General features: G+C 40.0%; 1 protein-coding gene across 7 annotated transcripts in view; it reads left to right on the forward strand.

Moving 5' to 3' along the window:
• Positions 1 to 11,957, forward strand: part of U2AF1 (U2 small nuclear RNA auxiliary factor 1) — a 32,424-nt gene that overhangs the window by 5,530 nt on the left and 14,937 nt on the right. For 2 of the 7 annotated variants that reach the window (XM_019524524.1, XM_019524527.1), the window contains exons 2-4: positions 4,824 to 4,911; positions 7,711 to 7,777; positions 11,832 to 11,881. In XM_019524524.1, coding sequence (XP_019380069.1) covers positions 4,824 to 4,911; positions 7,711 to 7,777; positions 11,832 to 11,881 — 205 coding nt within the window. Of the gene's footprint in view, positions 1 to 4,823; positions 4,912 to 7,710; positions 7,778 to 8,652; positions 8,720 to 11,831; positions 11,882 to 11,957 lie in introns of all 7 variants that reach the window. The other 5 variants (XM_019524521.1, XM_019524525.1, XM_019524522.1 and 2 more) reach the window with 3 other exon arrangements.

Below are 11,957 nucleotides of genomic sequence, written 5' to 3' on the forward strand. Positions count from 1 at the left end.
CCGCCCGCTGGGGATTGGCTGCTGGCCCCACGTGGGCAACGTGTGCGCTGGGGGGGAGGTGGGAATGGCTCAGCCCCGCGGGGGTCTCCTCGCCCGTAGGAAGAACCCGGGGCTGCCCAGCCCTGCCCGCCCCTGTGTCCTAGTCCTGGCCTGGCTCTTATTGTGTTTGGGAGGTAAAGCCACCCTGGCGCCCGGCTGCGTGTTGGAATAAATCCCGACTGACTTCGTCTTTATTAGTGGTCAGGGTTCTGCCTACACTGGGTTTGTTCCTTTCTTTCCCCGCCCCCAGGGGTGTGTTTGAAATGAAATGATCTTTGATATATGCCAGTGTGTTGGTATGAGACCAGAAGAATTGCAAAAATCTCGAACTCTTGGTGCAGCGATAACACTTTTTTATGAGACCAACTGAGAATAATAAAAAGCATCATTTCTAAACCCAGAGTTAGAGATTTTTGCACTTCTTTTTTATATGTACCATGTGTTAGGCCAGCCGTGAGAAGTTACTGCTCCAACCCTGCAGCCTTGCTTAGGATTGCCCTAGAGTCTCCAGAAATTTGATATAAATCTTCAGGAAACTGCTGGGAGTCTCCCAGGAGATCAGTGATACGGCAGTTATTAAAATTAATGTTAAATGTTGAATCTGATTTGTACAGTAGTCTAGTGGGTTTTTTAAATGTAATAGTTGTGTGAATTTGCCTTCCTGAGTACAGTACAGTAGATCAGTCAATGTCTTTATACCATGTGATAAAACCTCCCCGAATAGATTCAAACAGAGTCAGCAACCCTAGACTCACTCTGTATTTCGGGGTCCTGCCAATATCTCCCAGGCCGGTGCAAAGGAGAGTTTATTAAGAATGCTTTGTATTGGCTTTGGCTGTGTAACATGCACACCCCCTGCCCCATTAGGAGGAAAGCCTTCCAGTTTGCTTTTTCCTTATGTGGTTTGCAGCTGGAACTGCAACATTGAAATTTTCCAGTTACTTAGTTACTTGGCAACTAGTTGTGCTCTTTAGGGCCCTGCCACACATTCATATTCAAACCAGGTAGAAACCAGCAATGGAGTTGGTGCACCATTTCAAGCATTAACTTTGTAGTTGGTTGGCTCTAGGTAACCAGATGGTCATTTTTATCATCTGATCCTTACTTTGCACTTGCGGCCTATGCTGATTGCCCGGATTAACCAGTTAATGGTGTGATAAGTACTTTTCATGTGTAGGCAGTCTGCATGTACTGTGGGATTGCACAATTAGTTGCGTAATGTATGTAACATGTACCAGGAGCCTTAGAAACAGCTGTGGAGAGTACCAGAGTTAATGCGGAGAGTATGAGGGACCTAGCATATAAGCAGTTTTACTTTTCTTTCTCTTCCACATAAATTACTAATGTGTAGTGGTAAAGAAAAATAACCTTTTTTCTAAGTTCATATACTTTGCATACATGCACATTGGCCATGTTAGCCATACAGGGAAGTTTTCTACTGATCCTATCTAATTGCCTCCCCCATGGGACAAACCTTTCCTAAGCAAAGTAGTTTTAAGGAATAAAGTCCTTCCCTGATTAGGTTACAGTAGTTTGGCATACTACTGCAGCCTGCCAAATCAGGCTAGGAGGTTACAGTTGTAGTGTGGTGCTAATTGCCTTTCAGATGCTAAAGAAAAGCTGTCCAGTGTAGGTCTCATATCTCTGGAAGTACAAGTGTTCTGCCTTAACTACCCCTGTTTCTTGGGGAGGCAGCAGGAAGCTGAAAAATGTTTTTAAAAAGCTCTGTAGTCTCAGGCCAGAAACTGACATTTAGCTTCCTGGGGTTCCCCACTCATAAATATAAACCTTGACATTCTTACTAGTGATTTATTAGCTTGAAACCCAAGTTGTTAGTGGTAAGTTCAAGACAAGAAAATTTTGGTGGTTTAATCACATCAGGAAGGATAAGGAATATATGGAAGAAAAGTCACACCCTTTAAATAATGCATCTTTTCATTTATTTATTTGATTAAATGGCACTCCTCCCCCAAAATAGCCTCAAGGCAGCTTACAATAAATGATAGCAACAGATAAAATATGAAAATGAAACAGCTCCCCAAACACTACCCCAATACTTAATCCCACTTGCAAAAAGCCTGCCAAAATAAAGATCTTGTACCACATCCAGAAGATGTCTAGTTATGGACTCTTAACGGGTTTCAGTGGTGGAGGAGTAGGGGATGTCTCTAAAGCGGAGGAGTTACTACCACGAACAGCTTCCCACGTAGTCTTGCTAAATGAATTTGGTGCGCAGATGGACCTTTCAGGGGGTTGCTCTCAGCTGATCTTGAGGATTTGAGAAGTAAGGGAGGAGGCAGTCCCTATGCCAGCAAAGCCTAATGTAGATATATTATATTTCATGGTGTATAGGTCAACCCCCAGCTTTCCAATTTTGAAAGGTAAGGATTTTCATATGCATGGTGTATAAGTCAGGGCCAGGTTTGGTGCTCATCTGGCGTAGCCCCATCCTCTGCAAGTGGCACCAACAGCACCTGTCTCAGGAGATGGGGCCATGCCAGCCGAACACTGTGCCCAATCCTGTCCCCCGCGAGCAGTGCATCCCCAGCCAAGCACTGAGCCCGGCCCCATCCCCTGTAAGTGGTGCCAGGTTTGCAGGGGATGGGCACATGCCAACCAAGCACCGAGCTCAGTCCTGTCCCCTGTGAGCAGTGCCAGGCTTGCAGGGGAGCCACACCAGCCAAGTGCTGAGCCTGGCCGTCTGTTGCAAGCAACACTGCCAAGCCCGGCATCACTTGCAGGGGATGGGGCTGGGTTCAGTGCTCAGTTCGTATAGCCCCATCCCCTGTAAGCAGCACTGGTGTGGCCGAGCCAGTGATGCTCACAGGGGATGGGGCCATGGCAGCTGAGCACCGATCCCCTGTGAACAGTGTTGGAGTTGGGCTCTGCTGGCACAGCCAGATCCGCTATGAGCAGCGTTGCCTGGACTGCACCAGTGTTGCTCGCAGGGGATGGGGCTGCACCAGCTGGGCACTGAACCTGGTGCTGCTTGCAGGGGATGGTGATACGGTGTCTAAGTCAAGGTTGAATTTTAATAGTTAATAATTAGACTTCAAACCTCGACTTGTACTCTGTGAAATGTGGTAGTTCTGGAAAAAAGGTGCTATTTTCATTGCTTATTTTGTTCAGGGAACTTGTTTAAACTAACATACAGATTTGCCTACATGCACGCACACACACGCATAAGTCAAAACAAGGTTTACATCAGTTTGTCATAATAGGATATCCAAGGCTCCGTACCCCTGCAGGTTGTTTTTTCTTTTCAAATGGCAAAAGAATGGTCTTGGATCATTTTGCCTTCTAAGTAAAATTGCATGTTATGGATTTAAGTTAAAGCAGTGGCATCAACCGTATTTGTCATAGTCTGGATCTTATCTGCTCGGTCAGCAGCCACCAGCCTTTGACCAATTGTGGGCTGGAATAACCTGGCTCAGGTCTGAAGTGGGCTGGCTAGCTTCTGTGGCACATTTCGGGTTGGGGGAGGTCCTTGCATCCATGCCAGGGCAAAGCCGCTGGCAGCTATGTCTGCTGCTACTGCTTACTTTTCTCAAGTTCCTGTTCCCTGCCTGCAGCATGGGTGCTGCTGCTTCTCCCTGCTTCCTTCCTGCCACCTCTTCCACTGCTTTCTGCTGAAGTAGGGGTGCAGCTACAAGCTGCCTGACCCTGGCATAGCTCCCCACTAGCTGAAAGCTATGCCGTCTTGCCAGTTGTGGCGGGGGGCAAGGAGAAACGGTAGTGGTGTGGGCACAGGTGGAAGCTGTGCAGCCCTGGCCTGGGTGTGAACACAGGCACAAGCAAAACTCTCCAGTTCCATAGATTTGATGCAGCCCATGGGCTATATGTTGCCAACCCTTAAGTTAACTGCATACAACACGTGGGTTTAACAGATTCTGTACAATCTCAGCTTTCATTTTAAATTAAGCCTCTGTACATTTGAAAGGTATGGCAGTGGAACCACGGGTGGGTGGGTGTGTGTGTGTGGCAGGGGTGTGATTAAGCCTTGTAGTTATACTAGATGGAAATATACTGGCATAAAACACCTTGCTATTGATTCTTGTAGTCCACAGTAAGATGTAGTATCACTGAACTGTGTCTGTATTATAATTACTATGGCTTCCTTATGTAGACATAGCCCAGGCTTTTATATTCCAGATTGACTGACTATAATCCTTCAGGTGTAAATTGATTAACTGGTGGAGTCTGCAGACTTTCTGAAAGCGTGGCTGTAAGATGTGCTTCTTGCTCTGCCCTTTATCAGTTTTGTTCGAAGTATTCATTCTAAAGCCTCGGTACTGACATTCTGAAATTTCAGGTATTTTATTGATGACCTTTTAGCCCTTAGGATCAAAAAATGGAATGGGATGAACCTGACAGGGGAAGAGGAAATGTGAAACTGCATAATGAATAGGGATACAAGGATTGGAAAGGAGAAAGAGACATGGGAGGCTGGTGTAGGTGGTAAAATGAAGAAAGAAATGATCATCCTGCTGATCAGGGTCTTTTCCCACTGACAAGCTGTATGCAACAATAAGGGGCTGAGTAAACCTTAGGTTGTAGATGATCTCCATGTTCTAGGCTGTTCTGATCAGTCTATTCATGGACTGGGTGGAGAAAGAAAAATGGTTGCATGTCAGCTAGTCCAGTTGCTGGACTTGCTCAACAAGTAATTGTGGACTTCAGGGTTAAGTTGCAAGCTACTGTGCATGTTTTGCTAATTGCAGATTAATGTAGTCTCACTTTGATTTTTTTTATAGGCAACTAATTATCTTTTGTCTTTGTTGCAGAGTCAACTGTTCATTTTATTTCAAAATTGGAGCTTGTCGTCATGGAGACAGATGTTCTCGATTACACAATAAGCCAACATTTAGCCAGGTTTGTGTCTTCTAATAGAACTTGTATATATGTTTCTTTAAAATAATAGTTATAAAATGCAAAATTAAATAGTTTGGTTTTGGCCCCAATTTTTATGGGATTTTTCTGGGGGTGTTCCAGTTTTCTTCTCCCAGCATTTCTAATTGTCTCCTGTCACCCTTAATGGCTGCAGGAAGCGATGCTGTTGTAAGCTTGCCTGTAGTAGAGACCAACCAGTGCTAACTTTCAGGTGAGTGTGCCTTCTCAATGATGTGTAGGCACTTAAACCATCCCAAACTGGTTATATCACGAACAGTGGCACCAATCCCAAATAGAAGAACGCAAGTTCTTTTTTGTTTACCAATTAGGACTCTCCTCTGACATGAACGAAAGAGACGGTTCCCTTATTGTCTCTTGATCTCTGACCTGGGCTGTAAATGTTCGGCTTGGACTTGCCCGGCACTTTGGGTGTGGAAGAGTGGTTTCTCAGCAGTGTCTGTCTACCTGTGTATGGACCTAAACCAGTTGACCATACAGACTATCCTGCCCTTGGCTGAACTAGTGTTAGCAGCAAAATAGGGCTTAAATATCTGTATTTACTTATTTTTACATCACGTTTATTAATACTAAAATTCTCAAAGAACCTCTTCCACACTGGCAAAAATTATTATATTGAACCTCTTATTTAAGCTTTTCTATTTTGTTTTCTATCACTGCTGATTGTCAAGGCACACAAAAGATTCTCTATTTGTTAAAGTCAATAAAATAATTTTCATACGCATTAAAACTGTTTTGGTGCATAGGAACATTTTTATTGACTTTATCCTTATAAATATAGCATATGCAACAATGGAGTCCCCTGCTAATATGCCTCAGCTATGACGAAGGGGAATTGCTTCCCATCCTTCAGTTAAAGTAGAATTTTCCCATTTCAAGTAGCCACTTTAAAATTGTTCCTGCAAACTTGTTAAACTAAGTACAGCAAAAGCTTTGTTACCTGGCACCCCCCAATCCCCATGGGTGCCAGATAACAAAATATGCCAGTTAACTGAGAGGCCTGAACAGGCATCTTTACCTGTTCAGGCCACCACCTCTCCTGCCATGTCTGGGGTGTTGCTGCCCCTCCCGTGGGCCCCAAGGGACAGGGAGGTGGACCCAGCACAGGCTGCTTTGCCCCGGGCCATGGGGGCTCGTCGAAACTGGAAGTGCCACTGTAGGCACTTCCAGTTTCGCTTTTACCTTACAAGCTGGCATGCTGGTTAATAGAGGATGCCGGCTTGTAAGGTGCTGGTTAACACAGCTTTTACTGTAGTATCATCTGAGAGACTTAAATTATTAGTTTTATTTACTGAAGCTAATATGCCAGCCTATTTAGAGACCTGGATTTAATTTCCAACTCCGCCACTGACTTCCTATCACGTAACTTTAGAAATAGATAGTTGCCTTCCATGTTGGGTCTCTAAATATGTTTGCAGAGCCCTTTTTTTTTTTTTTTTTTTTTACCAGCAAAATCAGTTTTTCTGTGCTGATAAGAGATTTGCTTTTGCTGGAAGTGATAAAAAGGAATGGCAGTTAAGTGGATTGCTGGGCTTGTCACAGTTGTTTAGTGGCATCACTGACCTGTGTCTGTAGTGCTGCACTTTGCAGACATGCTGGATTGTGATGCTGGTAATGAATCTGACAGTTGCAGTTGATCTGTTTTTTGGAATTAGTTATTTATGCAGGTAATAGAAATCAGCTGTGATAGAAAACAGATGAACAGATTTTACTAATGGGGTGCTCATTATGCAGACATTGTTTTGGGAGTGCCGTGTTGATAAAATCAGTGTACGATTTAATTATGATAGTATATATTCTTACCACTGGGTGGCATTGAGAAATGTTGGCAAGTGAGCAGCAACATAGTCTCTATGACTCGGAAGGTTTATAGCTATCACCTAGCATGTCCCTTAGCATATTGTAGGACCACCATACATAGGTTGCTGGCTCCATGTTTTAAATAATAATTTTTTACTGCCTTAGTAAAATTAATTTGGGGATGAAAAGTCATGCTAATTTTAATTGTAAACTTGTGCTTTAAAGTAATTGACTCTAAATCTTTTTGAGCTACGTACAGTGATGTGGACATTGGAATTTTATGTAATGTTAGTTTACTAACTTAAACATGATTTGTTTTTTCAGACAACTTGATTTTAAGAAGAACGGTACAAATGTAAGGTTTCAAGTCTGCCTGGTCTAATTCTTCAAGTAAAAGCAGAAGGGCTAGAAGGATATTGTCCTTAATTGAAGGATCGGAAAACGTGGACATTTTTTAAACTATTATATTATATAAACAGAGAATCCACCAAGAAAATGCTTGTTGAAGCAAAATGATATAGCTTGATGGTGTCTGAGAAAATATTTTAAGCATTTAAGGTATTGTATGCAATATTGCGCATGTGTTACAGACTACAACGTTTTTCTAGGCCCATGGTAACAAATCTGGCAAAATCAAAGTTCAAGAAAATATATAACAACATCTTTTATTCAAGATGTTTTGTGGCTGTCATGAACTCATCGTCAAATAATCACTACCAAATCTTGTCTTTGGGAAACTTCACTAGAAAAAATGTACACAGCTCTTTCTTGGTGGTTAATTTAACTGTTTTCATAATATGATGGTTGAGATGCTATTTCAGAAGATATTCCACAAATAAAAAAGGGAATCTTGTGAATAAAATTTTATTTTTAGCTGTTTGCAAACAAGTTGTCTCTTTGCAATTGTCTATTATATGCACAGCAGCCAGTAGAATTCCCCTTTTTATTTTTTTTTCCCCGCAGACCATCTTGATTCAAAACATCTATCGTAACCCCCAAAACAGTGCACAGACGGCTGACGGCTCACACTGTAAGTCCCACAGTTGGAGAAATTTTTTTAAAGAATGGTGTTAAAGAGCCCACTCCTAATTGAGAAAACAATGTTGACTTCTGAGCTGCTGACATAAAGCTGTTGCAAACAGGACAAGTGATGGAACTCTTCTTGCACACATATCAAGAACTTGTTAAATGTATGCAATTAGAGTGCAACAAGTCTGTTTTAAAGAGAGTAAACAAGTTGGACTTCTCAGTTCAAAACTTGTTGATGTGCTGTTAAAACCTTGTCATTGAGTGTTGCATTCTAATTTTGTTTAAGTAATTAAACTGCAGGCATTTCTCAAGTTCTTGATATGCTATGAAAACATAGGTATATGTATTATGTACGGTAAGTTGCCCAGAATTACAGGTTTTATTTCACTTTTTAATTTGAATGGAGATTTCATATTGTGCTCTAATTATTGTATTATAGAACAGAGCCTATTCTATTTCAATATATTTTGTGGGTTGTGATGTTTCTAAAAAAAATTAAAATATTGAATAAAGCCAGATTCAAACAAATGATTATGCCTAAAACCTTGCATATAATAGCTGTTGCTGTGACATTTTGATGACGTTGATTATATAAATATTTTTGTGCAACCCTATCTTAACTCTTTTATGATGACATTGGTGAGCAAAGATTTTTTTAATATTAAAAATACAATAATGGAGTATGAGATCTCTATTGCTTTACAGTGTTAGGTTTATACAGAAAGGCCACCAGCTAAGGGAAAATTCTCCCTCTTAGGAGATTATAACTACCTCTCTTTCAGCCCTGGAACTCGACTAAAGCGATCACCTAAAGGAAACCAGTTTCGTGTTAAATTTATTTTCCATAATATAAAGTTGTTGCGTTTTGTATTTCAGACCATTGCCCTCTTGAACATTTACCGTAACCCTCAAAACTCTTCCCAGTCTGCTGACGGTTTGCGCTGTAAGTTCATACTAGTTCCTTCACTGGTTCCCTGGGCTTGATTGTCAGAGCTCAGTGTCGACTTAAGCTGGTCTACCATTTTAGTTTTAACGGATCAAACTGACCACATTTCATAATGTATCAAACATTTTTTGTTTTTTGTTTGTTGTTTTTTTTTTGTCCTCACCTCCACAAGAACTTGTTTCTGAGGAGAATTCGGATACTCATCCTTTAAAACAGAAAGTGGTCAAAATGGTATCCCCTATAGAGCAGTTTTTATCTACTGCTCTCTCCTTCCCTCCTTCCTCCCTGCCACTTGCATCCTAGAAATGTTTTGCTTTATGTTTTATGCTAATACATTAGACTCTACTGTCCAGAAAGTAGGACAGACTACACTAATTTCATCCTGAACATGTTATCCACCCTATATTCATATTAAAAGCAGTTGAATTTGGAACTTTTCAGATTGCATGCAAAAATTTTTCTTAGGCTAATGATGCAGCTTCCATTTAGTGATTACTTTGGAAGGTGCATTTAGACTGCTGAAAGCTACTCTTGGGTAGTTGTCCTTTTAGCTAGGTAGATGTTTAAGACTCTTGGAATTTGAATTTGCAAAGCAAGTTACTGAGTTGCATATCTATATAGTAGGAAAAATATAAAGAGTACGCTTAAGGAAAGGAAGCTGTTTGGGTAGTGTTAGGAAATTATTTCCTGATTTTACTAGAAGTAGGAAATGGGCAAAAAGTAAACTGAAATGACATTAATAATTGTCAGTCTGTGCTTCCTAATGTATTGTAATTGATCAGTTACACTAAAATAAGACACGAGCTTTAGAATTAAAAAGAATGGGTGGTATTTTTCTAACTCTTACCTTGTTATGAATTGGACATTGTCTGTGTGGTAATAGTTTTGTTTAGCTATTCCTTTAACTGTTGAATCCTAGACTAGTTCAGATTAGTTACCAGCGTATACTTGGGCATTTTCTGAAATCAGACCCATTTCAGAATGGACACTATGATTTGCAAAATGAGTGTCTTGTAGAATAAGCACCACTTCTTTCTCCTTGAAACAAAGTTACTACCCCTTTTAAAGGGCACTTAAATACTTATAGTGTTACAGTTATCAAACTGGGCATTTGTTTAAAAATGGAATAAGTTACTTGTTTGTATAGCCTTAGTATTATTGGCCTCTGGGCCTTTCATTCTAGCAGTGAGGTGGTGTTTGTATACTGTTAAGAACATACGGGTGGATATTGGGTATTTCCTACATGTCAGCTAAATTCTCAATGAGCTGGTAACTAATTTGCTCAAAGTCAAAGTTTGGCCTGCTGTGGAGCTGTTTAGATTATATTTGCCCAGACTCTGCAAAAGTCTTTAATTGAAGTAAACATTATCCAAACTAGCATTTAAATGTTGGTATCAAACTTTAGCTTTTTAAAATCTTGATAAATGGGTAATTACTTAACAGAGCCTAACTGTACCTGCTGTGGTACAGCTATAGCCCTGTTATCAGTGGGTTTGCTGAAACCCCCTTTTCCCCGGGCTTGTGAATGTTATCCCTGTTCTAAACAATGCATGTATTTATAACGGATAACCTGGGTAGATATTTTAATGCTTATATTGTTGCTTGACTGTATTCCTTTTCATTGTCGTCGTAAAGGATTAACCTTAGTTTTTACCAGTAATAGTTTTTTGACTGATTTAATTGATAGATGGGCTTCTCAGGGGTGAGAGGCTGGTAGCCCTGGCTCTTGAATGTTTGTAAAGTCTTGTGTATGATGTGTACCCTTCCCACCTTAGAAAAACGCTCAAGTACTTTTGACATGTATTTCTATTTTATAGCCTCTTAAATTGACAATGAAATCTCCGTACTAGATTTTAGCAATTTCCCACTTTGTAAACATTTTATTATGCCCTTGATTATGCCCTCTTTTTTTTTTTTTCCCTATGGAACCTGATGTCTTTTAAAACAAAACAAGCTAGGTGGTAGTATGCTATCATCATTGTTGGCACAGCCCTTGGAATATGGTTAGCTATTAAACTGTAGTGAATGTTGACTAAATGGGGTTGTTGTGTATTCCTGCATAACCAAAGGACTCTTAAAAAAAAATTGTTTTTGAATTCCGAAATTGATTAAATGTCTTGAGCCTGAACTACTTCATTGGGGTACTTTTTAAGTTTATAAAAAGCATCCATCTTTAAGTTTTAAATGCAGGACCTCTTTTAAAATTCCCTTGATCTTAATTAAGCTGCTTAACTGATGGAAACAATCAGTTTAGCTTTTAATGTATATGGCTTTTAAATGTATAATAAAATGCCATAGGACTGGAAATATTGACTGTAATTTATTTTGCTAGTCAACGCTTTGAAAAAAATCAGCAAAACTTAACTTACATCAGTTTCTGTAGCAGCAGGTAAGAAGAAATTCACCTGCAAAGGAGCATTAAAAATATCTAAAATGCCTATGTGGCTAGCTTCTGTTGTGCTAAAAGACTTCTGCAATATTATGAAAAACAAATTGGCATTAAAATTAAATGAAAAAATACTTTCTATTGCAAAGCATATAGCTTCACACTTTACTGAGGGCATGAGAAAAGTGCATCACTTTGGGAACTGCTCTAAACACATTCTTTGGATAATGATGGGCTGCAGTTTTAATCGCATCAGTTTCTCCCTAAACTTCAGTGTATTTCTACTGAAGGAATGAAGAACTTAAAATGAACTCTTCCTGTAGGAAGAAAATTCTTAATTGTAATGCCTTAAGACAGTTAATATGACAAATCACTTGCCTTAAGTTTAGGTAAAATCATTGAGGGTGGGAATCTACTGTTAACCAGAGTAATATTTCAAAGTCCTTTCCCTTTAAATTCTGAGTTTATCAATTGGATGCTGATTAAAACTTGTCTTGATTGGACCATATTAGTATTACGTTTTGAGCTATTTCTTTTGGGACTCAAGGCTGCTCACAATTATGCTTAATATTCCTAATGATTAGCTACATGCTACATGGCCTCTGTTATGCTCCAGTAGATGACTTCTTCTGGTTTCTCTTAAGTTTTATTGTATAGTATGTTCAGAATCCTTTCATCACTTAAAATATGCATTCTAATCAATATGACACTTGGTATTTGCAGGTGCTGTGAGCGATGTTGAGATGCAGGAACATTATGATGAATTCTTTGAGGTATGTTAACTTACTGATTAAAATAAATCATAATCTTTAGACAATCTTGATGTTGCAAAAGTGAGTAGTTTGTGGC

This window comes from Gavialis gangeticus, unplaced genomic scaffold (assembly GCF_001723915.1).
Source record: "Gavialis gangeticus isolate Ggan-Ray unplaced genomic scaffold, GavGan_comp1, whole genome shotgun sequence".
In the NCBI taxonomy this organism is placed as follows: domain Eukaryota; kingdom Metazoa; phylum Chordata; order Crocodylia; family Gavialidae; genus Gavialis; species Gavialis gangeticus.